Below are 26,837 nucleotides of genomic sequence, written 5' to 3' on the forward strand. Positions count from 1 at the left end.
TAGAGGGGGAAAAACAAAGTCCAGTCTGAGGGGGATTAGAGGGAAGCATGTCGCAGCAGTGATAGGGATAGATAATGATGATGCCATCATTCTTACATAATTACTTTTTTACACAATCTCCTTTCCACCAGGAGATTAGAAAATAATCTAAGGCCTACAATTCTCACAAAGATGAAAGGGAGTCCCAGTGCTGTGTTGCGTCCATTACGCCTGCTGCATCTTGTACAGGTCAAAGAGAATGAGTTAAATCACAGCTAACACTAGTGAGTCACATTCTCAAATATTCTGTGCAAATGAGAATGCAATTAAGCCTTTACAATCTCTCTATACAATGGTAATTACAGAGTTTTGAAGGAACTGTATACCTGGTATATATTGTGAAGGACTCAGTAATGAATGTGTTGCAGAAAATTTCCAGCTGGAGTCCAAATAGGACCATTTAAAGATGTTTTACTGTACAGAAGTGCCAAATCTGTAGGTTAGGGTTTGGCAGTGAACCAAAACCACTTTCCACAAGAAGTGATTATTATGTATGATTCATACAGTGTGTTCACATGAGTGAAAATAATACTGTTTAGCTCTCAGTGCTCAAAGTGCTTTTACATTTTCAAAGTGCTGTGCACACATTACTTAATTAATGGAATAAAGTAAGTTGCATTTTTATGCATTTAGCATTGACATTTTGACAATAAATGGTTTTGGAGACTTTATATGCATCAGTGCATTTGAGCAGCTTGTATAAATTGTTCTGATGTTCTCAATTTTATTTGAGCATCATCTTAGTAATTTAGATGCATTTTACCTTATGATGAGGAGATAGATAGAACTAAGGTTATCTGTTGACAGCAACATACCATAAAAAGGCAACTTCTTGTCCTTTCTAGTAAATCATAAATCTGCTCACTTGCTCATGTTCTGCAATCCACAGCAGAGCTAAACACACTGGTGGAAGTCAAAACCCACTAAGAGCCATCATTAGTATTCTAACTGCAGAAACAGAGCTCCATCCAGAAGATGGATTTTGTGGGATTGGTATACCCAATGTTAAGCATAGGGGCTTGGTAAAGTGCTGGAACATCTGCTGGCTGTTTTCAGAGGACTGTCAGCCTATTACCATCTATTAAAATTAATTTAGAAGTGATCCCTTAGGGATGAATCTCATTTTTCCCCTATTGATCCTTATGAAAAGTGTTGGCATGCTGTCGACGTTTATATCCCATCGGTTTTGGGATTTTTCCTAAACAACCCATATTAGACTTGCAATATCCTCTGTCAGGAAGGCATCTGTCAATTGTATCAAGCTGGCTTAATGACCTTTTACATGAGGGCATTTTGGCTGGATTGCTGTCCCAGCTCACAGTGCCAAATCTGTAATCTCATCTGCTCTCAAGCACAGATCTTCCTTGCTGGTCGCAGCCTCTCACAGCTGCAGACATCCCAAAAGCAGGCTCTGAGGTGCAGCCGTTCCACAACTTGACCCAGTCACCAGCTCAAGTTCTTGAGTGTTTGGGAACAAGTATTTTACATCCAATTTGCCTGACTTTTTGCTCATTGTTCCTCCTGACCTCCTCGCTTCTGATCAGCAAGAAACATGCAGAAGTTGCATTTAGGTCATGCAGACTCTTGGCTTGGATTCTTTCAGGATGCTGGGAATCAAGCATTGCAAAATCTTACAAAAATAGCTCATCATTCTACAGCCACTATTTAACAAAAATGGCATTATTTTGTTGAACCCACCTGAGGGTTTCAGGCGCAAATAGGGTGTACCTCTAGACAGGCAGTAAGCAAAGGATCCTGAGTTGATCTCATTTTTGGAAGAGACACTGGAGTGAGCATCCTGGGAAAGGAAGTGTTTTTTCTAGTAGTACTACAAATTTAATATTAAATTAAATTTTTGTCTGGTTCTGTCTTTTTCTGGTGGCAAAAAGATTATCTCCAGTATTAGAATGAGACACATACAGTATTTAAGAAAATCAGCCTTTGTCCTTGGAAAATGGTCTTTAATAACTTGCATTAGTGAGATTAATTTGATCTCTAAATGACAAATAATGTAATCATAAAACATTTTCTTCAAGGAGAGAGATTAGGTAATATTTACTTAAATGATTCAGTACAGGTTTTAGTAAGAGCAATGGTGTTGCTGTCATATTTTTTGAAAAATCCCTTTGCCAGGATTTCTTCTCCTGGGAAGCTGAGAAGCCTCAGAGAAAAATGAAAACAATTATTATCTGATTGCTTCTCCTATGTTTTGCTGCTTTGGAATGTAGTTAGAGATTGTTTATCCAACTGGTGGTTGTTTGACTGGTTTCATGTGAATTGTTTTGACTTAATGACCAATCAGTGCCAGCTGTGTCAGGACTCTAGAAGAGGTCACAAGTTTTTCATTAGTATCTTGTTAAACTTTCTGTAAATATCCTTCTCTATTCTTTAGTATAGTTTAGTATAGCATTCTTTACTATAATATAAGTACATAAAATAATAAATTAGCCGTATAAGAACATGAAGTCAGATTCTCAATTCCTCCTTCATCCTGGAGACCCTGAAAATACCAGACAATTGTTTCAGAGCTGTTTCAAGTTATGCCATACGGCCCTTTTTCTTGGGAATGCGGAATGTTACCCCTTGGCTTTGCTTCCACAACAGGAGTTTTAATCACGCCATTGGGTAGGAATTAATAACTTTCTATACTAGTGTTATCTCTACCCATGCTCTTCTCAAACAGAGCCTATATTGAGGTGCTGTGAGGAGAACTTGCAGTACATTGCTGCAGGTTAGGTGAGCCCTTTTCATCCCCTCAAAGTGCAGCTTTTATGACATCTGTTGAATTTTTGGAAACCAGGATGTAGTCAGACAAAATTGGTGACCATGTACTGCTGTCATCTTCCCATCAGGGTGGGAAGCATTTGGTTGCACTGCCCCCAAAACCCCTGTGAAATCATCAGCCTTTGGATAAAGAGTGACAAATGTGAACATTAATGGAGGATGAAGGAGAGAGATGAGATGCAAAAGAGAATGATAAAAGGAGTGATAGCAAACAAGGGAAATATTCAGTGGGAGTTTTCTTCTGGACTGCTCTCATTTACAATAGGTTTGAGAAACTTCATCACATCATGTATTTTGAAAAGCTTCCTGAGGTGAAACTTTCTGGGTTAGATGTTTATATAATTTTGTACATGGGAGTCATCTGTCCTCTTTTGATGAAAATACTTTAAAAAGTTGTGGTTTAAACCAACTTTGTAAGATCCAGCCAGGTTTCCTTTCCAATAATTTAGAAAATAACATGAAAACAGCTGGAAGGTATCCCAGCCCCTGAGGTGGGGTGAAACCTTTGTTCAGCCTCAGTGAGAAAATTGTTGCTGAGTTTAGCATGACTGCCGTTTTCCCCTGCCTGTAACAGTGCACTTAAAAAGTTGTTTAAACCATCATCATCTTCCAGGAATTGTTTCTCCTGCCCTTTTTCTGCAGTTCAATTATTGTGCACTCTTCAGAAGCCTCAGCAACAGCAGCAGGGAGCTTTGCTTTCCGGGACAATGGATCCCAATTGCTCCTCCTGCTGGTTCCCAATGCCATGCAGTGCTGACCCTTCCTGGCACTGGCTCTAGCATCCAAACTTAAATTATTCAGAATTTAGCCACTGGAGCCATTCACCCAGAGAAATTGTGGATGTCCCATTCATGGAAATATTCAAGGAAAGGCTGGATTGGGCCCTCAGCAACCTGATCTAGTGGGAGACATCCCTGTCTGTGGCAGGGGGATTGCAACTAGATGATCTTTAAGGTCTCTTCCAACCCAAACCTGTGATTTTCTGATTCTAATACCTGTCTGAAGTGTAGGAGATACCATCACTTGGTCTCTCTGTGTGGATTTAAGTCCTGGGGCTGTTCTGTATTCAAAATCTTGAAGCAGCCTCTAGAATAATGGCAAGGAGGTGATCACATTTTTTTGTTCAAACATATTTTGGTTTTTGAGTGGTGGAGTCTGAGCAAATAGCGCTGATTCTCCTGCTGGCCTTGGGAAGGAGTGGGAATTTTATCAGTAGATATTATGTGGTACTGCAACAAAACTGGCAAAAAACATCAGAACCATGAGAATTTTCCAAAGTGACAGCTCAATCCAGCAAAGAGCTGGAGCACAACAGTTCTTGGGAATTAGTCTACCACAGATTCGGTGCCCAGACAGGTTTAGGATGCTCATAATCATAGGGAACTTTGGGACATTTAAGTCCAACTTTTAGTAAAAAGATAGTGAAAAACTGATGTTGTAAGGTAAAATGTGATGCAAAACTTGGCTTATGGGATCACAGCACCCTGCTTGATTGTATGCCACAATTCCATCTTATTCAGCGAAGCTCCACAATGAGGATATAATGATAAGTCTAAGTAAGCTGATGATTTATCTCCTCCATAAAGCATGGTTGTTGTAAAACTGCCTATCAGATATTTTCAGAGTACTATCCTTCACAAGCCCTTATTTAATGCAGTTATATTTGCATGCACACCCTCTCTTCCCGTTTGCCATTTGTCACTGAGATAGCAAATTACATTCATCAGAATCCATTCATTCCCTCGGTTTCGCTGAATACAGGAATATCTTGGCTGTGTCAGCTGCCCTATGACTGGGAGCTGTGAAAAATGGAGGTTGCCTTCAGCTATTCCAAATCTGTATCTTCAAAGGACAGTAGGTATTAAGCTGGAAAAGATTAATGGGCTTTATGTCATTGTGTTTGTGTGGCATAGAAGTGAATTGTCCAGATTGATGGATATCTTGGTAAAAATAAATGCATTCTTAAACTACTCTCCTGGCCCTTCCCTGGCAAGTTTTAGTGACCATCAAAAGAAATATACTGAGATGTTCCCTTAAATCCTAGGCTGGTTTTACAGGTTTTTTCACCTTTAGGAAAATGAAAAACTTTTTGCAGTTGAGAACAAAACCACATGTGGACTATTAAGGACTGGTTATTTTATACCCTGTCTGTGTTTATATTGCCACTACAGGGCTGTCACATCTTATTTGTCATATAATTATGCAGTAAGTAACTGGGACATACACAAATGGCTGACAACAAAATTGTGAATTCCTGTGAAAATGCTGTTATAATTTCTTGTTTGAGATCCAGGTTGGTTCTTTAGGACAACCATTCTGCTTGTCAGGCAGATGCTTTGTTCGCACACAAAAAAGGACCAGCTCAGCACAAAGAAGGCCAAAAAGGAATGCTCAACCTGCCCTTGAATAATACACTGTATTAAAAAGCTATTGAAGTATTCACAGAGTGAATTCTCTCACAAAGAATAACTCTTAAAAAACAATCAATGTAAAGAGTTATCAGTATTGATTCACACAATACACGGATGCATTGAAAATATATTTCCACCAGAGGAAAAGCAGTGGTGTGCAGTGAAGCTTGTGAACTTTGCATGTGGACATTCATAGGAATTATTTTTTTCATCTGTAGCATCTTTGGTCAAAAGAGAATGGGAGGAAAAAACCCAGGGTCCTACTCTACTTCTGCTGTTCTTGTTCATCTGTGACCTTGGGCGCATCAAATCTTCACCTGACGGCAGGGATCTATCAGAACTATCACAAAACTGTAGTGCTGACCTGTGCTTGAGAACTGTGGGTAGAAGTGGTTCTCCACTGGAAAGTTTTATGGGTTTTAAAATGCTTCAGTTATGTGGAGACAGGCTTGGGCCATGGTGATAACTGCACTGGTGTGTCTGGTTCCTGTCTGATACTGGGAGTATCAACAGCCCTCAGCTGTTGAATACGAGCAGACCTGTAGGACCAGACACAAAGGACAGGGAGAGACATTCTGGCCATATTTTGAATTTTTATTGAGCTTCAGTGTTAAAGTAAACATTTTGGTTTAGAGGCAGAGATTGCTGCAAAGCCTTATGTACTAGGATGTTGGTTGTATTAGTATTTTAAGCTGGTAATAAATTTCTGGTGGGGTTTTTGTTGATTTTGGTTTGGTTTTCTGAATTGCCCTGGGACTTTTAATTATCTTTCACTCCAAGCTAAGTATGTGTTCCATCATGAAGTAGGATATTAAAGCAGTAATAATAATTTTCTAATTCTGTTTTTTTACTACAGTAGGACCAGCATAGAAACCATTCCACTCTATGATAAGTATGATAAGCATGAATAATTTTATAATTGTCTATGATAAGCATGAATAATTTTATAATTCATATGGATTCTATTTTTTTTTTCCTCCAATGGCTAACTAAGTAATATGATGTTTTAAGTAAGAGTTGCTTCTTCACAGCTAGTCCTCCACAGGTACTTGCTCTTGATGCAATATCATATCTCTCCATTAAAACTATTACTTGCAAGAGTCTTGCAGTAATGTAAATTTTTTTTATTTAGCTTTGGTTTCCAAAGAATTTCAAAATTCAAGTCCTTGAAAAGCAGAGAGCAGTATCCTGAAAGAGTACATTTCTCCCTGGATTAAAGGGTAATCCAGAGATGTCCTGTTTGCCTGAAGCTGGGCTCATTTGTATGATTGCAAGGTCAAATAAACACAGGGTGTTTTGGCTCAAGTCTGCAGTGGATTTGAAGCTGTGCCAAGAGAAAAGCTCTTAAGGCTAGGTGAATAGCTTTGTGAACATCATCACACAGTTCGTTGATTGTCAAATTCACCGTATCACCAGTCTGACACCTCTGCCCTGCTTAAATCTTGTTCCCAGGATGAAGGCAGCACCAAAGCTTTCTATTTGCCATAAATACTAGACTGAAGTTCTTTCCAGGAGTAATTCTGTGATTATAGACCATGATGTCATGCCAAAAGGAGCAGACAGTCAGCTAGGCTTTATGCTCTAATGGTTTCTGTGAAATTAGTAATAATACCAGGAGGCTGATTTTTAATTTATAGTGCTATGAAATTAGTATTTATAGGGCCTGAAACTTCAGAAAGCATGTGAAAACTTTTGGCATCAACCCTGTTGGTCTCCAAGGGGAGATGCAGTCCCCTCTTCTTTGTTTGGTCAGGCAGGCTGCTATCTGCACAGCTGGCCAGATGTTCATGGTGCTCAGGAAAGGCAGCGTCTCTGGCAGAGTGGATCACAGCTGCTGGGAGGTATATGGCAGATGGCTGTGTTATTCCACAAAGCTGGTGTTTCCATCTGTTGGGTGGAATGGGATTACCAGAGGATCAAATCAGGCAGAGGGTAGGCTGAAGGGCAGACTGCCAGCACTAAGAGAGAAAATCATCTACCAGTTCTTTAGCAGGGCAGAATGAGATGTTGGTCTCTGTCCTTCTGCATGTTCAGTGCATCAGCTCGGTTATAGGCAGGGAGGAGAGGAACTCTGTCAGAAAAACAGAAAGAGATGACAGAAAGAAAGAGATGGCAAATAAAGTCCCTGAAGATAAGCAAGAAAGAGATATGGACCTCAGAACATAAAACTGAGCCCTTGTCAAAGAAGTAGAAGAGATTTTACATCATGTGCAGGGACCAGCTAGAGCACTTGTGGCCTGGTCCTAGAGTGCATTAAAAATCTCTTGCTCCTTATTTTGAGCTGCTCACAGCTGAGATATTGATTCTGTGGGAACATGTGTTGAAAACCTGACTTGGGTTGCTTTGTTCTCACTGGTCTCTAAAAGGGAAGTTTTGCCAGGCCATGAAAGCTAACGGGGCTGCCCATGAAAACATGGTCCAAACAAAGGAAAAGGCCCAACATTGTTGAATCTCAAGAAGGTTCAGGTTGGGAGGGGACTTACAGACCATCTCATTCCAAACCTCCTGCCTTGGGGGTCCTTTACCAGACCAGGTTGCTCAAAGCCCCAGACAACTTTGAACATTCAGAGCTCCTTTCTTTCAGGCCATGTAGTCAAAGCATATTGATGGGTTCAGGCAACTCAGAACTGTGACTGTTAAGGATATCTTCGAGAAAGTATGTGACATTCAGTGTAATTAAATGTCTCTATCAGAAGAACTTGAATTCTTGAGGAGACAAATTTTCTAGCTGGTGCTACAAAGTATGGGTGCTGATCCAAGCATGCTGAAGTCAATGAAGAAAATCTCTGGTTTGCTTCACTGTGTTTTGAATTAAATCCATGGAATTTTGATAAACTAAAAATGTTTCTGCAAGCTTCTGGTGTTCACTGTTGCCTTATGACAGTAGGTCCTAATGGGATCAGGCAGGAGTGTTTCATGGCATGGATTTGCTACATTTACAAAGAGCAAAAAGCTGCTTCCTTCTCTTTGTGCTGTATGATCATTCATTTGATTGAGGATTGGGAAACATTTTTTGCAAGTTCTCATTGTTTTTCTGTCATGTATTTTCTGGTAAGATTTAAGTGATGATGGAACTTTTTGATGCATATAAAAAGCAGTCACTTCCTGCTAGGTAAATGTCTTGGTGCTGGAGACATGCATGAAATACTTGGGAGTGCTGAAACGTACTTGGGCTTGTTTTCATTGCAAGCTGTTATTTTGTTAGGACGCGGGGTGGCAGTGACATGGAAACACTCATTATATGAAATAGTCTAGAAAGCCTTTTGATCGGTGTTTTGCTTCAGATGTGTTTGATCTATCCAGCTCATTACTTGGGTGTACATACAGCTATACCTATGAAAGCATTTGGCACGTCCTGTGGCTTGTGCTTGGCAGTAGCTCTTTAAAGCAATGTACAGGTGCACAGCCAGGTGTTCCTGTCCCCTAAGCAGGCAGGGAAATGAAGCCAGAGGAATCACACAACCTGCCCAAGACCACAGCAAAAGAGCTGAGATGAAAACATAGATATGTTTGATGCTAAAATACAGAGAGAATTACAGACAGGCTTGGGTTGGAAGGGATCTTAAAATTCATCTCATTACAGCCCCCCTGCCACAGCCAGGAACAACTTCCTCTAGACCAGGTTGCTCAGAGCCCCATCCAGCCTGGCCTTGAACACTTCCAGGGATGGGGCAGCCACAGCTTCTCTGGGCAACCTGTGCCTCACCACCTGTATTGTGAGGAATTTCTTCCTAACCGCTAATCTTAATCTCCTTAGTTTAAAACCATTCCCCCTTATCCTATCACTGTATGTCCATGTAAGAAATCGCTCTCTGTCTTTTTTATATAGATACAGCTGTAAATTCCTACTGTAGCAGCAGCTGCATGCAGAGATGTGCATGTAAACATGCAGTGTCCTCCCACACACTGCAGTACAGGGCAGGGCCCTTTAGGACAAGCTTGAGGGACCCTCAGCAGCTTTCCATCATTTCTATGCATGTCCCTGAGCACCCACCTGGCCCAGCCTTCCATGGAGCTCCCACAGACCATCAGTGATCTGTGAGTGAACTCACCCAAGGTGCAGCAACTCACCAATAAACTGAAAACTCACAACATGTAAAGTGCTCTCAAAGCCACCAACTAACAAAACTCCAAAGATCAACAGCCAGGAAGAAATATCTTTGCCACTTCCTTTGCACTAAGATCAGTGCTGCTATTAGACCAACTGTGCTTTTATATCCATATCTCATTAATTGAAAACACCAGTGGAGATGTTTTCAGTTCATGAGATATGGCTGGGTCCTTCTAAAACTTTGGTGTTAGGGTCCATTCTACTGCAAAAAATGTGTCTAAGGCCAGTCTGAGTGGGGCTTGGAGGAATCAGATCTGATGGAAGGTATTCTTGTCCATGATGGGGGAACTGGAACTGGATTATCCTTGAGGTCACTTCCAACCCAAACCATCCTGTGATTCTAAAAAAATAGCCTGAGTCCTGTAAGCCCTGCAGAAGTTTACTAATTCTTATCAGGTGCTGCTAACAAAACCACCTGGAAGCTATTCCCATCAAAATTAAATAAAGCAAGGAAAGCGGGGCCCAAGGTAGAAAAAAACCCAAAACAATCAAATGTACTCACAGCCTTGAGCTGTGAAGGTGCCTAAGTGAGCAGTTCATGCATTTTAACTCCCTTCTTCCTGTGCTGCAGTGCTCTTGATTTTGGGGTTCTTTGATCCACCTATTCATAGCTGCAAAGTGAGCAGAATTTAATCAGGCTCTGACAGGGCATGGCTGATTTTAATACCAGCCTTCAAAAAAGAACTGTCACTCAGGGATGAGCTTTAATGCCTTCAACCTGCAGCTCCTTTACAGTTCTGCTGCAGCTGAGTCGTGCTTGGTCAGCAGGGGAGGAGCTGGGCATCTGCAGAAGGCTCTGGGGGTCTCATCTGGGCACTATCCTCAGCCTCTCCAAAGGGGTGCTGTGACACTCTAATGAAGGTGGCATTTCCAGGCCACATGAGAGGAGAGATTTCCATGTTGAATAAGGAGTGGCTTTCCTAACTGTCCCAAAAATCCTGCTGAGCTTTTGTGGGCCAGCAGGAAAAGTAGGTTTATAGTTGCTTGGATTTCCTTATTGTAGCTGGAATGGGCATAGTGAGCACAAGGGTTTCTTTCCCTACGTAATCTCAAGTTATTTTAGCTGGGGACGTTAGATAAAATAGCCAGTGACTGGAAGAATGATAGAACAGGGGTTAATTTCATATTTACTATCTGCCAACACATGCCATGCAATCAGATAAACACAGGATTTCAGCTGTCATCACAATGTCTTATGCATACTTAAAAATAGAGCAGTTTTTCTCACATGAAGAAGAAATGGAACAGGTTTATATATAGGATGTGTACAGTCAGGAGGCTAGAAATTTTGAAATAGTCTGCCAATTCTACAGAGATTCCCTATTTTTAAATTAAGGAATTATATTAGAAGTAGTAGAAATCCTCATGGAGAAGTTTTACTATTGCAAGCTGCACTGAATAAATAAAAGTAAAGGGAACATCTTGAGAAGTTGGACTATACAGAATGAGGCAAATTTCTGTAGGATTTTCAGCAGAGAATATGGGACCATGCAGAGACTCAGAAACTTCTCTGTTTGGGAATATCCTTCCTCCTCTGCTTTATACATTTCTGTCTTTGCTCTTTTGTCTGTTCTGGTTCATTGGGCCTATCACTTCTAATGCCTGAAAGTCTGCAAGGCAGAGGGGGAAGATGACAATGTAGCAACACCCCAGAAATATCCTGATGCAATTTTCACAAGAAATGTAATTTAAGCACTTGCTGATTAAAGCCTCCTTCCTGAAAACAACCAACTTAGGCAGAACCATAAAATTATAGAATAGTTTGGGTTGGTAGGGACCTTAGAGATCATGTCAAATCTCATGTAGGTAAAATGTAACACTTCTTGGCAATGCTGCTTTACGTTATGAATTTGTGAGTATGGAGATGAGTATGGCTTTTTGGCTTGAGCCCATAACTAGTATTTGAGTTTTTTATTATATCCCTTTATAAGAGTAGCTGATGCCATGGTCCAGAATATTTTTAAGATCCAGCCTGGTTTGTTTACAAGGGATGCACAGAACAGCTTGGCTCTGTAAGCATCATATGAGCAGACAGCAGCAGGCAGTTTTCTTGCTGGAAAATCTGCTGATAAGCTTCCCACTCTGCTGCCTTCTCTCCTGCTCACAAGCCTCCTTCCTCCTTAACACCAACATAGCTTGTACCTTCAGTCTCATAAAGTGTCATGGAATCAGTAAGGAATCTCCAAGGTCTTCACATTCAACCTTTGAGTGAATTCCACTTTCCCACTAGATGGTAAAATGGATGGGAACTCCATCCCATCCCTGGGGAACCTGTTCTAGTGCTTAACCACTCTTTCAATGACAACATTTTTCCAAATACCAAACCTGAACCTCCCCTGGTGCAACTTGAGTCCATTACCCCTTTACTATTGCTAGTTGTGGTATTACATACCTAGTCTGGTCATTCAGATGACATCATCCCAACTAAGGTTTTGTCATCACCTCTTGTTCCAAGATGTCCCTGTTAGTAGCTGCTGAAAAAAGGTATTTTCCAGCATAACCAGTGCTTGCCTGCTCTCATCCCCTTCTGGATTCTACTGGGCTGTGCCAAAGGGAGCTCAAAAATGAAGTCCTGAGCTGGTCAGCGTAATGGTGTCTTTGAAGCCAAGGCTTGGACTTCACTTCTAAGACCAGCTGCAGCAAAAGGACAGCATTTTCTACTGAAGATAAGGGAAAGAATTTACATCTTGAGAGTGCTCCTCTCAGTTTCCCTGCAGGAGGGGAGGCTTATGATTTTTCTAGCACATGCAAAGGCACTCTTGAGGAGTTCTGCTGTGACAGATTGTCCTATTGCCCCTGGAGACACCGTGACAGATAAGATGCCAAGCTTCCTATTGCTTGGGCTTCATCCCGTTGTGGTTAACCTCTCATGCACTTCAGAGAAAGAAATGATTACTGGGTTGCAGGTCCCTCAGCTCAGCTGTAAGAGGGTCTTTTTGTTTTCCACAGCACCCCTCCAATCTGGGTTTTGGCTACAGAGGCATTTTGTGCTGGGAAATGCAAATAAATAACACAAAGGTATTGCAAGGCTGAAGTTCAGTGTGGGTGTTTCTTAGCCTTAAAGGCTTTAGAGTTCTTGGCTTTGTTTTATTTAGCTTTTTAATTATTTTTGGTCTGTTTCAGAAAAGTTTTTCACAACAGTGATCTCCCGAAAGAATTCATTTGAACTCATTGGTGGGTGGTGCATACATTATGGGCTGTGGTTTCATTGATATGCTCAGCCTCGCTAAGTAGATGGCATATTAAATGTTTTATTTACCCTGTGTGCTACCTGTCATCTAATCAGCTTTTGTGTTTTTGCTGCATTCTATTTGTATTACAGTGAGAATAAGTGGTTTCATGTAAATTAAAACCACATGAAACCTTTTAAAGCCATTTTAAAATACTAAATGGGTTTGCAAATAGGTTTGTTGGACAAGGATTGGAAAAAGAGCTCTTTGCTTACCCATTTACTCTTCTGTATGCTTATTAGGAGTCCCCACATGACTTTTTCATCAAACATTGCATCCCAGTTCTCATCTGGAATGCCAAAGTCATTTATACTGTGCTCGAGAGCAGTTTGCATAAACAAGAAGCAGTTAACAAAGAACACAGTTGTGAGCTGTGATTGCAAAGGTTATATTATAAATTACAACACAGATGTACAATAAAGTCAAGACATGCAGCCCTGTTTTCTTGTTTGCCTGAAGCATAAAAACACGTTGGCTTAAAAGTTTCTTTGCCTTTTTTGATTGTTGTTGCCAATATGGATGATCATGATGCTTTCACTGTGAATCATTTTGTTTCTTACAGGTGGATCGTATCATCTTCTGCGTCTTTTTGGAGGTTGACTACAAAATTTTCAAGAAGAAAATGGGCGAGTTTTTCCCTCTAGGTAGGTGTAGTAATCCAGCACCATTTGACTTTAAAAAAGCATGCAGAAAAAATGCAACAGCTGGCATGTTGTCTTCTTTCCAAAGCCAAATACTGAAATGTGAACTTTCTTTAAAGATCAGCTGCACATAGAGCCTCTGATCCTGGACAAATGCAGACATTTAAAATGTATGAACCATTGAAGCAATGTTTAATACTGCTTTTGTATGCTCAGTACAGCTAATCTCTTCATTCCGTCCTGTATGTGTGTCTTTTCCCAAAATTTGGTGCATGGCACTGGCTCTCTTGACTCCTGAGAAGTAAATTATTTGCACTAATGTATATAGCTCCTAGTGTATATTGCTTTTCCATACACTTTGTACACACTTTGGTCTTTCATTAACAATGCTGGTGAGGTTTCTCTAGGTCTGAAAAGATACCACAGGGGTTAGAGCCCAACTGTGTCTGAATGAGGAGTTTAAACTTGAGCTGTCCCTGTGTAAGAATGAATGGGAGAAAGATGGCTCTCACTGGAGCACTTGGGAAATGTTAGCCATTCATCTTGGATTTCACACAGGAGGTTGCTTTCTAGATTTAAGGAAACCTGGTGGACAGTAAATTTGCTAATCCCCCTCCTCCAATAAACCTGTGATTTATTTTTATCGCACATCATTAGAAATCTGCTCTCCGTCATTTTATCAACCCTAAAACTCCTCCCATTTTATTTTGCTTTGTGCTTACATCAGTCCAACTATGTGTGAAAAGATCAAGATCTTAGTGTTTTATCTCTCAATACTCCCCATGCTGTCTGTCAAGTGGAAATGGCCCTGGAGTAATAAGAAGTAGAGCTTTGGTGTGTTCAGAGTTCCATTAATTTCACAGGACTGTGTTGTCACTGTAGCCTTAGTGGTTTTTTCCTTTTGCTCTGTCTGGTAGCATGGAAATTGTGATTTTTTTGTCTAATCTCACTAGAACAAAGCTTTTTTGTAGATGACTTTGTAATTGCCAGTTTGCAGTGATTGGCAGCTGAAACTTAAAGACCTATTGAATTATTCAGGTAGCATCAAATGATGTCTAACCACTTAATAATATTCTTGTCTGGAGCACACTGAACATGCATTTCAAGAAGCTGCATTCATATCTAATCCATTCATTGAGTGATTTCATTTTTTTGTCAGTGTACCCAACCCAAAGGATAAAGTGGCAGTACCCTGCCTACTGCTGCTGGCTGTGTTCCTGCCCTTCAGATTAAGTGAGAGAAGAATCAATTTGTCAACAAGTCAAGATCATTAATGCTCACTTTCATCTCTAAGGCCTTGGAAATCATGTGTAAAGCCTGGTGTTATTTCTATAAATGTAAAACCCACCTGGGCTTGAAAGTTTGAGAGACAAGATGCTTCAGAGCTGAATCATGACAATCTCAAAGGCAAAAAGACAGCAAGTGGAAGATTTATTTCATTTGGATTTTTTTTTAAACCTGACATTATTGAACTCCTTTCTACAAAGAACCTGTGCAGCTGGGTCTTTTGTTATAGAAAAACATATAATTTCATTACACCACATTATGTAGATGATCTGCCATACCATGGTTTCAAAAGTATGTTTATTCTCATGTATGTAAAGGTTTTATGGGTTTTTTTCTCAAACGAAAATTGGGATTCTGATATGTGACCATAGAGAGGAGATCATGGTAGGGACCCTCTAAATCCAGTGTTCTGCGTACGTGGCTATAAAAATGTTCAACTATAAAGATTTACAACTGTCCAGAGAGTGTTTAGTTCTCAGTATCTGAAATTCAGATAGATTAGATCCTGAAATTCAGGATTAGATTAATAAAAATGGTTTAGGACCCATTTTCATAGACTCCTGGTTGCAATTTTTTCATAACTAATGATTCTGATTTTGATATGCCTTAATGTTACTGGGTATCTGCTGTTTGATTAGCCAGAGCCTTAAAAGGAGCCTGTTCAGCTCTAGAACTTTATTCCTGATGCAGTGAAGGATTTCCTGGGAGTGGATCAGTAGCCAGGGATTCAGGAAGGTTTTATTTTAGTGTTTTAGTGTCTTTAGATCTTCAGCTTGTGAGGAGACAGGGAGAGGCAGGACTTTCTTCCCAGATCACTCTCCTGTAGTGTCACTGGAGAAATGGTCAGTATCTGGGTCTCTCTTGTGGAGTGCCCTAACCATTCATGTACAGTCTCAGGCTCTCTTTGCCAACTTGAAATGACACTTTTCCAACAGATGTCAGCTGAAGTCAGCCCCATGCTAAACTGCCTCCTGGTGAGAACATCACCTGAGGATCTGGATGGAGATCACCAGATGACCATCATGTCTGCTCTTTGTTCCTTTTGTCAGGCGTCTTGGGAATTGCCATCTGCATTTAACACAGCAGACCTGGGCAAGTTAGCAGCAGACTCTCTCTCTGTAGAGATGTCCCATCTCTCTGCAGGACTGGTTTCCTGCAGAGAAGACTTAGCTAACATGGTTCTGTGTCAAGGAGTTAGCAGCTGCCTCTACCTTTGGTAGTAAATTCCTGGTATTTTGACTCTGGAAGAAATTCATGAAACTGGTGGTTTTGTTTTGGTTTAAAGGAAATCTATTAATTTAGTGAAATTTAAGTATTTAAGGATAGACTTGCCCTAAATTTGAATTGATAGGACACTATCTGAAGACTCATAGGAGAGAATAACACTGAAGTATTTATTTAAGTTTAGAAAAAAACATCAAGGCATTTTAGAAGTGCATCTTGCATTCAGAACCATTGTGAAATATATCTACTTTAATAGATGTGGACAAAAATGCTTAGAAAGAAGAATATATTCATAGAGTTATATACATAAATAGTTATTACTTTACACCCACTGCATTAATAAATCCAAAAAGACATGCAAGTGCTTGAGTTAGGTAATGAAATTGGTAATGAAATGAAGCTAGAATTACACCTCAGTGCATTAGAGTAAGTGGAATATAGATATAGGGAAATTGTTCCATTAGTTGAACATATCATTAGGCCTATTTTGCAAGTGGAATGCTGAAGAAATTAGTCAAGTAATAATATTGATATCAAGACAACTGCCAAGAGTCTTGTCATTTTCAAACTTTAAATATATAGGGGGAAGAGATAGACTTCAAAGTAATGTCTTGTTGTAGCAGTGCAAGAAGGTTGTGCAGTAACTGAGCAATTGTAACTGTCTCAGCATTTCTGATTCTATCTCGGTGATAACACAACCCAATCCAGAGCCAGCATGCTCCAGGAGGGAGCAGAGCACCACTTATCTTTGATTCAGACACAGGTTCTCATGTCAATGTTGTCCAGAAAAGTCCTGGTTTGGTTAAGTAAAGGGTCCTTCTCAAGGCAGAATTTTCTGTTGATCCTCTGGGGTTTTGCTGAGATGATTTTGTATATTCTAGGACGAAAAAAGCAGTAGAAAGAACAACTTTGTTTGCTCAAGATGGATCATTGTTTTAATATATTAAACATTGCCACAGTGATGGGATTTTTTCTTTTTATTAATTGAGTTCTGTCTCTTTGTGCAATGACATAGCCCAGCTATTCTCCTTCACCTGTGTTGGATCATTCTTTCTACTTCAACTGAGAGAATGCCTTTCAGGCAAATTAAATATCTTTGCCTGCAGTTCTGGCTCATATGTGTACTTCTTACATTGCTGGATTCATTGCTATTAGTAGTATGAGTGAGTTTTCTGGGAAAGGAACTGCTACTTAGATAATTTTTTCTTTTGGAATGCATTGTTTCTTCTAATAGAACTCTATGGAGTCCAGACACCAGGCATTGCTTTTCTTGCTAACTAAACATATTTATTAGACTTAGCAGAAAATTGAATCCTCGTTGAAAAGCTAGATTTGCCAACATTTACCTTGGAATGGTACATACTTCTAGGATTCTATACATAGGAGGAAAATTAAGAGCATTTGTAAACAGTTGCCAGCTGGAGCAAAGATACCTTTTTTCTTTTCTTCCTGTATTCTGTGTACACAAAGCTACTTAATATGTCAGACAGATAATCTTGTAAGGACCTTTGGCAAATGCTTACTTTTCATGGTAGCTGTCATATATTATAAATGGTTTATCTTCAATTGTAATGCTTAAAGTATTTCTAAATCTACCACCTGTTACCAGTGGATTGGAGAGGAGAAACATTTTTTTCTGAAAACATTTTTTAGATAGAAATAGTGCTATAAAAGGGATGTCCTGTGAAGCTGCAGCATCCAAGGTTATTTTACTTCTTGCCACTTTAAACAGAGTAACAAAATTACTTCACTAAAACATGGCAAAAATTTTTGGAGAAAGGACATTTGCACTTTCATTAAGCCAGTATACAGATGGGAGGTGCATGCTTTTAGACTTGTGTCCTCTTAGAGCTAATATGCTTTTAGACTTGTGTCCTTTTAGAGCTAATGAAAGGATGCTGAGCCCAGGAGTTTGTTGTTGTTGGGGGTTTTTTTTGTTTGCTTTTCCTTTTCTTTTTTGAGCCGTTATCAGTTGGTGTTAGGAAAAAGGGAGAGAGATTGCTTCATTGAGAAAACTTTTTCTTCCCTCTGTTACAGGCTATGATATTTAATGCATTTTCTACTTTCATCCTGGTTGATGAAAACACTGTTTCCCCTACCCAAACCATATGGATGAGAGCTACTGCCTTATAATAATTCTCCTATTACTTCAGGAGTTTATGCACATCCCGCTTGTGCATAAAATGTGCAAATATATTACAATTGCAGAGGAAATTCATTGTTAGGAGATCTCCCAGGCTTGGAATCAAATTGGAAACTGTCTAAATGGCTGAATGAAGGCCTTTGTATGAAAAAGGCCAATCTCTGCACTAATACGTGAGCCAACTCCTAAGCAGGGGCTGTAATTTCTGTACTGGTGTTGAGAGGCATCGCTCCCTCTGCTTACTGTGGCAGGCTGCACTGGGGCTGGAGCCCTCCTCTGCATGAGCAAAGGAGCTGTAAGTTAGCCCTTTGCAAGTAATCCAGTATCAAATGGATGATTCATCTGATAAATTTAGCCTCTCTGTTTGCATTTGCAGTGTTCATGAGCCAGTTCGTTTCCATCATTCATCACCTGAATGTATTCCACAAAATATTTTTCACGGGCTTTATTTTACTCTGTGGAGAGGTGCCAAGCAGTTAACTGGAAGTGCCCAATATCCTTTATGGGAGGTTTCACCTGGGCAGTGATTTGCCTCATAAGTCACAAGGCTTTGGTTTTCCAACTGATTCAGGCTGGAGTACAAGGGATTCCCACAGAAATGTCCTGTAGGGAGTAAGATTTGGGGGAGTTTGATATCTCTTTGGCTTTCTTCTCCTGATCAACAAGGGCCATCCTGAAGGTTTTGGTTGCAGCTGCTTTTCCTGTCTCCATGCAAGTTTTCCAAGTTTTCTTCACAGCTGATGAACTCACAGGGTGAAACTGGAAGCAGTCAGACCATCCTATTACTTTCTTCACTGCTTTCCCTCACAAAGCTTGCAAGGTGCTGTTTGCTGTCTTGCTTCCCTAACCCCATAGTTCTGATGGAGCTGGTGTATTGGGTTGCTTAGGGGACTTTGATTTCTCTGGCTCATGAAACTTTTGTCTTGTCCCATGGAGATCCTGCTTGGCTTTCCAGATAGTGCCTGTGCTGTGACCATGCATCCCTTTCCTTTCCAGAGCTGTGCATCAAGCCATTGAAAGCGTAGCAGGGTACCCCTCAGTATTTTTCCAGCCTGCTCTGGGTTCCATGCCAGCATTTAACTTTCCCCTCAGATTTCAAGTCTTGTGTTGAGGCAGGGATGAGTGAGGATGTTTTGATGGATGGAAGACAGCAGTCAGTTTGGAGAAGTTATGGCACACTGAAGCTTTCATGTGGGTGCAAAATGCTCTCTGTATCCCTTTGAACTGTCTTTTTATTGGAAGATGTCCTACTCAGATGGCTCCTGCAAGGCCCTTCGTTGAAGGACTTGATTCCAAGCAGCTGGGGAGAAGCACAGCCCCACTGTTTCCCCCGATGGTTCCCTGGCCCTCTGCAGTGGAGGATTCCAAGGAAGCACCGCCCATCTGGGGAAGCTGGAAGAGCCTATGCACTAAAATAGGATACTGGCTTTGCTCTAGTTCTCTCCCACAGCACCTTCAGACCCTGATCAGGTACCCTACAGTGTAAATAGGTTGCTGTAAAAATTGTTCTCAATCCAGAAGTTTAAAATAACCACAATGTTTAAAGTACTCGTCCATTTTGAAACATGTCTGAAAACAACTTACCTCAGAAAACGTCAAGGTCACTTAAATGCGTCCATAAAACTGTAAACCAACATTTTTCTATGACTTTATGTCTTTATTTGCCAGGGTAAAGACTGTGCCAGTCCTGCCACTCATTGGGGTTGTCTGTTTTGCCCATTTTGGCAACATCTCATTGTAGTGCAGGAGAGTGATCAAGCAGCAGTTCACAAGTGATGCTTGAGGGACAGAGTATATAGTTGATGGTTCAGATACTGTTTGCAGCATCTTAGGAGACATGCAGATCAAGAAAGGGTTCCCAGCACCGTCCAACATGGCAGCAGGTTTCCAGAACCTAAAAAAAGTTTATGGGTAGTTTCCCTCTTCCTTTTGAATCATCATAAAACTTCCTGAGATAATCTCATCAGAATTAGTTTCTGGCCAACTACTGAAAGAGAATTGCTCTAGACTTTGTGTGTTGCAAGTACTGGTCACCTAAAAACATGGTTTGAGAGAGGCTTGTCATACTGTCTGCACTATGGTCTGGAAAACCATTTACCTCCTCATTCCTGCCAGCAGCAGTGTCACAGCTTGAAGCAGGGCATGGATCAGCAATGGAACCATAACCTATTTAAGTGCTGTTGTCAGGAGCTTTTGCTTTGCTAAATGGAGCCTCATCTTCATTGCTTCTTTGCATCTTGAAGGCATTTTTCTTGTCTCCTGCTGTGAGACTGACAGCAGAGCCTACAATCCATCCAGGAGTTTGGGAAAATGGTTGTTTCTATGTTTTTCTCCACTCACTCCAAATCCGTGAGCTTTCCTGTTCCTGGGAGACACGTGGGTAGGAGCTGCATTGAAACAGCCAAGTGGCAGTGGATGGAGATGCCCTTGAAGGCACAGGGGTCATTTAGATGGAAGGATCAGGATGCTGTGCATGCAACAGCATGGGGGAGCACAGGAAGATGATGGTAATTAAAAAGGTGAATATGGAATAGATATTTACCATCTCTTGTAACACAAGGAGTGCAAGGTGTTCCAGGAAATTATGAATCTGGAAGAAAACAAGCAAAAGGAAGTAGTTTTTCACCCAACATACAGTTAGGATCTAAGAGTACTTGTATCAAGTTGCTGCAGAGCCTGTAGGTCTTAAATACAGTTTAAAGAAGTATTAGCCCAACCAACAGAACACTGGTGCAACAACAGCTATTAATATTCATGGCCTGTGTGTAACCTGGGGCTCAGGGAGTGACTGAGACAGAGCAGTGTGTTGCTGTTCTCTTCTGCACTAAGCCTGGATGCAGCATGGATGCCTGCACCAGAAAATGAGCAAGCAGCTTTTTCTGTGTAACACATTCTGTGAATACATCTCTGATCAGGGATCTTTTCTTCCTACTCTGTTAGGTATTGTGGCATCTCGTTAGAGCTTTATGTCATCAAAAATATCCTGTCCTCTCTGGCCACAGGCTCCAAATGTCTTCATGTACTCAACTGCTCCTTATTTCCAAGGGAGCAGTTAAATTTGGGGTTGTCTCATTTGGTTGCCTCTGCAACCAAAATCAGGTTACTGATGAGATGCTGTTAGAAGTTTGTATTTGCAAATGTATGACCATATGCAAAACGTGCCATTTTGTTTGTGACTACTTGATTAACATCCAATTTAGCGCTTGTGTGAATGAAACTTTGTTATTTTCAGTATTTTAGGCCAGAGAGGAAATACTGAATATGTTTGGTTTTGATTTTTTTGATGCCTGTTTCCCCAGGGAGTGCCTTGTTCCTTTTATGTAAAGTAGAAGCAACTGGAAAATAGAAGTCCAGATCTGATCCTGGTGTGAGTGCCATTTCCTTCACTGGAAAGGTTGTCCAGTTCCCTCTCTGTGGGAATAGCAGTTTCTGCACACTCTTTGTATGCAGCTGAGGTTCATATGGTTTGTATGGTTTGTGTTTTACAGCAGATCAGGTGATACAGTTCATAAAAGAGGTCACTGATGTGATGACAAAAAAAAGCCACAGTGCCTGACTTTTTAGGAGATTGGTAGTGAGAATTTCTATGTGATATGGCTTCAAAAACTGCAAACACATTCTACATTCTGTGAGGCTCCAGTGTGTGAGACTGGTGTAACTAAGCAACACAGGAAGGAAACTGCTTGCAGTGTGGCCAGGATGTACAGAGTGTATCACTGGAAGTTTCTTTGCAATTAGGCAAAAAATTTAATGAAACTTGCTCAGTATCAGGTGGAGGTTTATGTAGTATGCTCTGTATGCAAGATTGCATGATAAAAGGATAGAAATAGGACCCAAAGAAGCCCTATTTTTCCTTCCAAAGCAGAATAATGTCCTTTTTATTGTTAAAGATCTATTTGTTTTGTCTTTTTATTTTTTTCTTTTTTTTCCCCTTCATCTTAGGAGCACTGAGGATGAGGAAAGGTTTTATATTAAATATAACTTTTTACTAGGAGAGGAGAAAAGAGTCAGGTCTGCTTTAGTTGATCTCAGAAATTTCCAAACCTGCTTTTCCTCAAAGAAAATACTGTCCTTTTTTGTGCTGTTTTCTGTCACATTTCCCCAGTGGAGAACTGAGTTGGAGGAATCAAAGCAAGGTTATTGCAAGCCTCATGTGTATGTTTGGGCCTCAAGAAACCTTCCTGTGTGGCTCACTGTGCTACAACAACTCTTGGTCTTATGCTGAGGTGGACATAAAGCCTGTACACTGTCATGAAGCTCCTTTTGGGTATCAGCAGTAGTTGCCAGCCACCAAAATCAGTGATTTTTCAGTTATTAGGTATTGTGAATGGATTAAATGAAATACAATTATAAATCTCCCTAGGGCTGTGAAGGTGATCATGCAGTCAGGTGGTTGAAGCTTCAGGATAAAATTTTGGAAAGAAAGGTGTGGGAGAGAGAAATATGGACAGTGAGAACCTGCTTGGTCTTTTCAGCTGCTGGAAACCTGATATTATCATGGTTTAGAGGGTTTGTCTCAGGTGGGCGCCCTTGCCCACACTGCTGGATGCTCTGAGACTGGACACAAAACATTTTTCAAGACTGACCTGAAATGAGATAACATTTTCCTCCAAGGTGTGAGACTGCTGCCCTGCTCCTCCTCTGTAATCCCAATGGAAATAGTGCAGCAGATCATAGAATACTTGCTAGGGAAATGCTTGACAGTAGAACACCTCAAACCAGACCCCTATTTTTGCATTGCAAATAAGCTCAAGAGGATGGCTCAAGCTTTCAGTGCTGAAATTTTGGGGGAGATTCCTTTGGTTTGAGCTTTTATTTTCAGGCACCAACACTATGATCACCAGCTTGTCATTTCAGCCTCCTGTACAGCTCTGCCCATCTCATTGCTCTCTTTGGCAGAGGGGAATGTTCATGCAAGCTGCAGAGGGGATTTTTATCCATTCCCACAGTGCCCTCCCACTTCTCCCCTGGTTGTGGTCAGGACATGGAGCCACAGTTGCAAGGAAGAGCAGCCTGAGACATGCAGGTTGACAAGAAATAGGGAAACATCTGGAAATCAGGAAACTGCAGCAAATGCTCAGTAAAAATTAAAATCCTGAAGGATGCAATTAGGCAGCTGAGGAGAGATTAGAGGGAGGCAGGGAGGGGCCAGCAGCATGCAGTGGTGTTGGGGAGTGCCAGCAGGGATGCAGGAGCTGGAGGAAGATGAAGCAGCAGCCTCCTGCAGTGCAGATTTGGTTCTCGTGTAAGGGTTTCTCAGTGTGCAGTGTTCGTACAGTGCTGGCTTTCTGCATGGTAACATGAAGGAGAATGCCAATGGAAGCAACAAGGAGGAGGTGGTTTAATGGCTTTGGGGATTAGTGGTGGTATTTAGAGCCTTTCACCTCTCTGTTCCTAACATAAATCTTAACACAGATTGATGATTTTAGCCATCTGGCTTGTGTTTGCTTGTATGCCACAGCTAGGGAGACAGGGAAACAACCTGACCAGCAGGGCAAAAAAGCAAATCAAAAGGATCTGAGAGAAGGCATCCCCTTCTCCCGTGTCAGTAAGAGCAGATATGGTGCAATTATTCCATTTCCCAAAGCTCTGCAGATAACAAGGGAGAGGGCAATGAAAGAGCCACAGGTATCACTCAGTGCATGACCCCAACAGGGAGCCTGTGGCTTACACAAAAGCTTCTGCTTTGAGCACCTTGCTCCCAAATGTAAAGCTCTCTGATCTTTAGAGATACAGTTACCTGGATAGCCTGCGAGTTAGAGGGAGACTTTCAATCATAGGTTGACTTTCAACTGTAAATTATTTTGTACTTGAGTGGAAACTTCTCCCCCACATCACCCATTTAATACCTTACTTTTTATGTAGTGTACCTGAATTTATAAACTGGAAAATTTTGCACACATTTTGGTTTAGAAAGTTTTCTTGTCTCCTAAGCCTTCTAAATACTGATGTGACTTTTCCTGGGGACGAGCTGACCCTTTCTGGTTGTCACTGTCAGTTTTCCTCTCACTCCAGGCTGCAAGGTCAGTCATTCCTTTTCTAGCAAAGTCATCTTGGTAGAACTTCCTAAAATCCAGGGCTTTAGTAGGGGAGTGATGAGAAAGGTCATTGTTCTGCTTCTCTGGCCAGAGGAGTAACCAAGTGTGGGTAGAGGTGTGCACACACTGGAGCGTGTTTTACTGGTCAATTATTTTTCTACAGCTCTCAAGGGAGGGTGAGAGGTAGAGAGGATCTCACCTCTGGTCTTTCCAGTGGGGGAGTTTGGACAAGAAATATTGACAATACATACTTAAGGAAGTGTTTGCTGCTGTCAAAGATTCACTCTAAGGTTTTCCTGTGGTTTTATCCAATTTTTCTTTGGGATTGACTGTCTGTGGTGCATATTTCAAACCAAAACAAACCTTTCAAAGGCCTCCTCTAGATGGGGTAAGAAATTGTATAGGAATTTTTTTAAAATTAAAAATAAAAAAACTAAACAAAAAAAAGAAAAACAAAACTAGGTATAACAAATCTAATTTATGGTAATATTGGCACTGATTTTGCTTTATATTAGACACATAGAGGTTCAGTAAAAAAATATTTTTACTTATTCAGAGCCAGTAACCAAGAAACCATCCTTAATATCATTCTTTTCAGGGGGTAAGTGAATGCATTTTGGATATAGACTTCTAAACCACCGGTTTTTATCTAAAATAATTGGTATTGGCATAGAGCTCTGTCAGCTAAAAATGGTGTTTATCACTTCAGCCAGCCACACCAAGGCCAGTGAAGGAGAATGTTTTATATTTAACAGGGAAATGCTTCCACCAGATGGATTAATAGTGTGAGAGTAATAATTATGGACGCATGAAGTGGCTGGGGATTGCTGTGTGCCAAAGTGAAACTCAGATTCATGCCTAGATTGGGGTAAATTTTTCAAAGGCACCACAGTGACTCAGAGATCGTATCACCAAGTGATTGGGAGCCCAACTTCTATTTTCAGAAATGATGCAGAGACTTCATTGCCTTTCAGCAAGCCTTTGGTACTTTTTCCCCAAAAACCCCCAGCCTTTAATTCAAAATTAGTTCACAAAAGCAGTCTTTGCCTCTTCATAATTATATTGCATAATGACTTCCCTGCTTTTTAATAACATCAGATTTCTTGTCTGTGTCCATTATCACTAGCTTAGAAACTATTCTGTTGCTTTGGGAATTTCATATTCCAAGTCACTTACAGAACTATAATTAAGAACTTCCACAGAAGACCAGGTGATATATGTATGTTAAGATTCTGCTGATTTGGTCTCATATCTTAGATTAATTTGAAACCTTATCATGCTGGTTTCATTATAAATGCTTCCATGGAAAGAACATATTATTGGAAACTGAATAATTAATAATCTCTGTGTTGCCAAATGTTTTCTAAGCAGTTTGTTGAAGAATAGCAGAACTCCAGTTGAAAATCCTAGCTCCGTTGAAGCCAATGACAGAATTCCCATGGGCTTTAACAATATTTTTCATTGTCTTATCTTAAAAATTACTTGTCAAAGCTCCTTAAAGTTGTATGTTGGGGATTAGGATTTTTTCCTTTTGTTTTCTTTTGCTTAGGAAATTTTCTCCCATTTGTTGCTAAGAAACAATAACGACTGGTACGTGAGAGAGAAAAAGGATGTAGCCACAGAGGAGGGGTGCAGCTGGCTGTACTCCCTTACCTGAGGGATCTTCTCTTGGGAAGGCCAGAGTCACTGAGAGGGTTTGGGTTCGGGGAAGGGGTTGGGCACAGCCTCTAGCTCCTCTCAGCTCTCACTCTCCAGGGGGAGAGAGGCTGCAGTCCCTCTGGGGAGAATTCGCCACCACTGCGGGGTTTCAGCTCCTGCTGATGCCTCTGGTTTCAGCTTTTATATTGTTCAGATTCTGTTCTGCTTTAGTGTGTAAGTCCAGGCTTCATACTGGGGGGTGGTGAGCTCTCTTCACAGAGTAGGTAGACAAAACAATTCCTTCTCTTGCTGGGGACCCAAGGACAGCCAATCCAGATCTCAGGCCCAAGAACATAAACAAGGGTGGATTGAAGAGAGAAAACAAGAAGGATGGGACTGCATGGGCTAAAGCTATAATTGGACAATTGGTTCTGTTAGGAAAATTAATCCACAAGCATCAGAGGTTTATGTCCAAAAAGGAGACAGAGAGGAGTCCTTTTACTTTATTTGAATAAAGGGAGAGGCCATGGGGCATTCCCCTGGGATCTCTCAAATTTTTGGAGGACACAGCCTCCCTTTTTCCCAATTTCCCAGCTGCATTTCCCTTCTCTCTTTCCCCATTGGCCGAGGCACTTGAGAGGTACAGACTTCCTGATACACCTGATACCAAAGATTTCCCTCTAATGTATAACCCTCCCTTCTAATTTTTAATTCTTATGGAATTTAGGGGTTTTTCTTCCCCATTGTTTCTTTCATCTTTCAATGTCTAATTTCATTTATCAGCAAACCTAAGGTTCATTTGTAAAAGCAAATATCTTTTGCCATTCATCAATCAGTGGAATCCTTCCCATTGTTTCTTTTATCTCCCAGTGCTAGTTTTGTCTACCAGCAGACCCACAGCTTGTTTGTAAAGACAAATCTGCTATTCCTCTCAGTTCCAATATGCTAATCGACCAAAACTTTTAAAAATGTGAGACCCCGTGATTGGTCATCCATTTTGTGGCCATTTTAAGTTGTGCTGCCCAAGGTGGATCTATTGAGACCTCTTTATTTTTTTTAACTCAGCCAAACAACTTGTAAGAAATTCCTTTGCTACCAAAAAGGAACTTTTTGCAAAAGGAATCGTCTTTCCTTGTCTCTTATCTAAAGGTTGAAAATTATCTGTTCCTGGCTAGCCCAAGTTTGGTCTTCACAGATTCATTTTGTTCTTAAACCAATTTTCCTGTCTGGCAAATATTTAGTAACTTCCTTATGTGGTTTTCTATTAGGGTAGCTAGTTCTCTTCTTAACA

General features: G+C 40.8%; 1 protein-coding gene across 1 annotated transcript in view; it reads left to right on the forward strand.

Moving 5' to 3' along the window:
- MACROD2 (mono-ADP ribosylhydrolase 2) overlaps positions 1–26,837 on the forward strand; it is a gene marked incomplete at its 3' end in the record, with an annotated part of 798,315 nt that overhangs the window by 752,855 nt on the left and 18,623 nt on the right. The window contains exon 8 of the mRNA XM_031062830.1: positions 13,138–13,219. Coding sequence (XP_030918690.1) covers positions 13,138–13,219 — 82 coding nt within the window. The remainder of the gene's footprint in view (positions 1–13,137; positions 13,220–26,837) is intronic.

The sequence above is a fragment of the Geospiza fortis genome, unplaced genomic scaffold, assembly GCF_000277835.1.
Source record: "Geospiza fortis unplaced genomic scaffold, GeoFor_1.0 scaffold185, whole genome shotgun sequence".
Lineage (NCBI taxonomy): Eukaryota > Metazoa > Chordata > Aves > Passeriformes > Thraupidae > Geospiza > Geospiza fortis.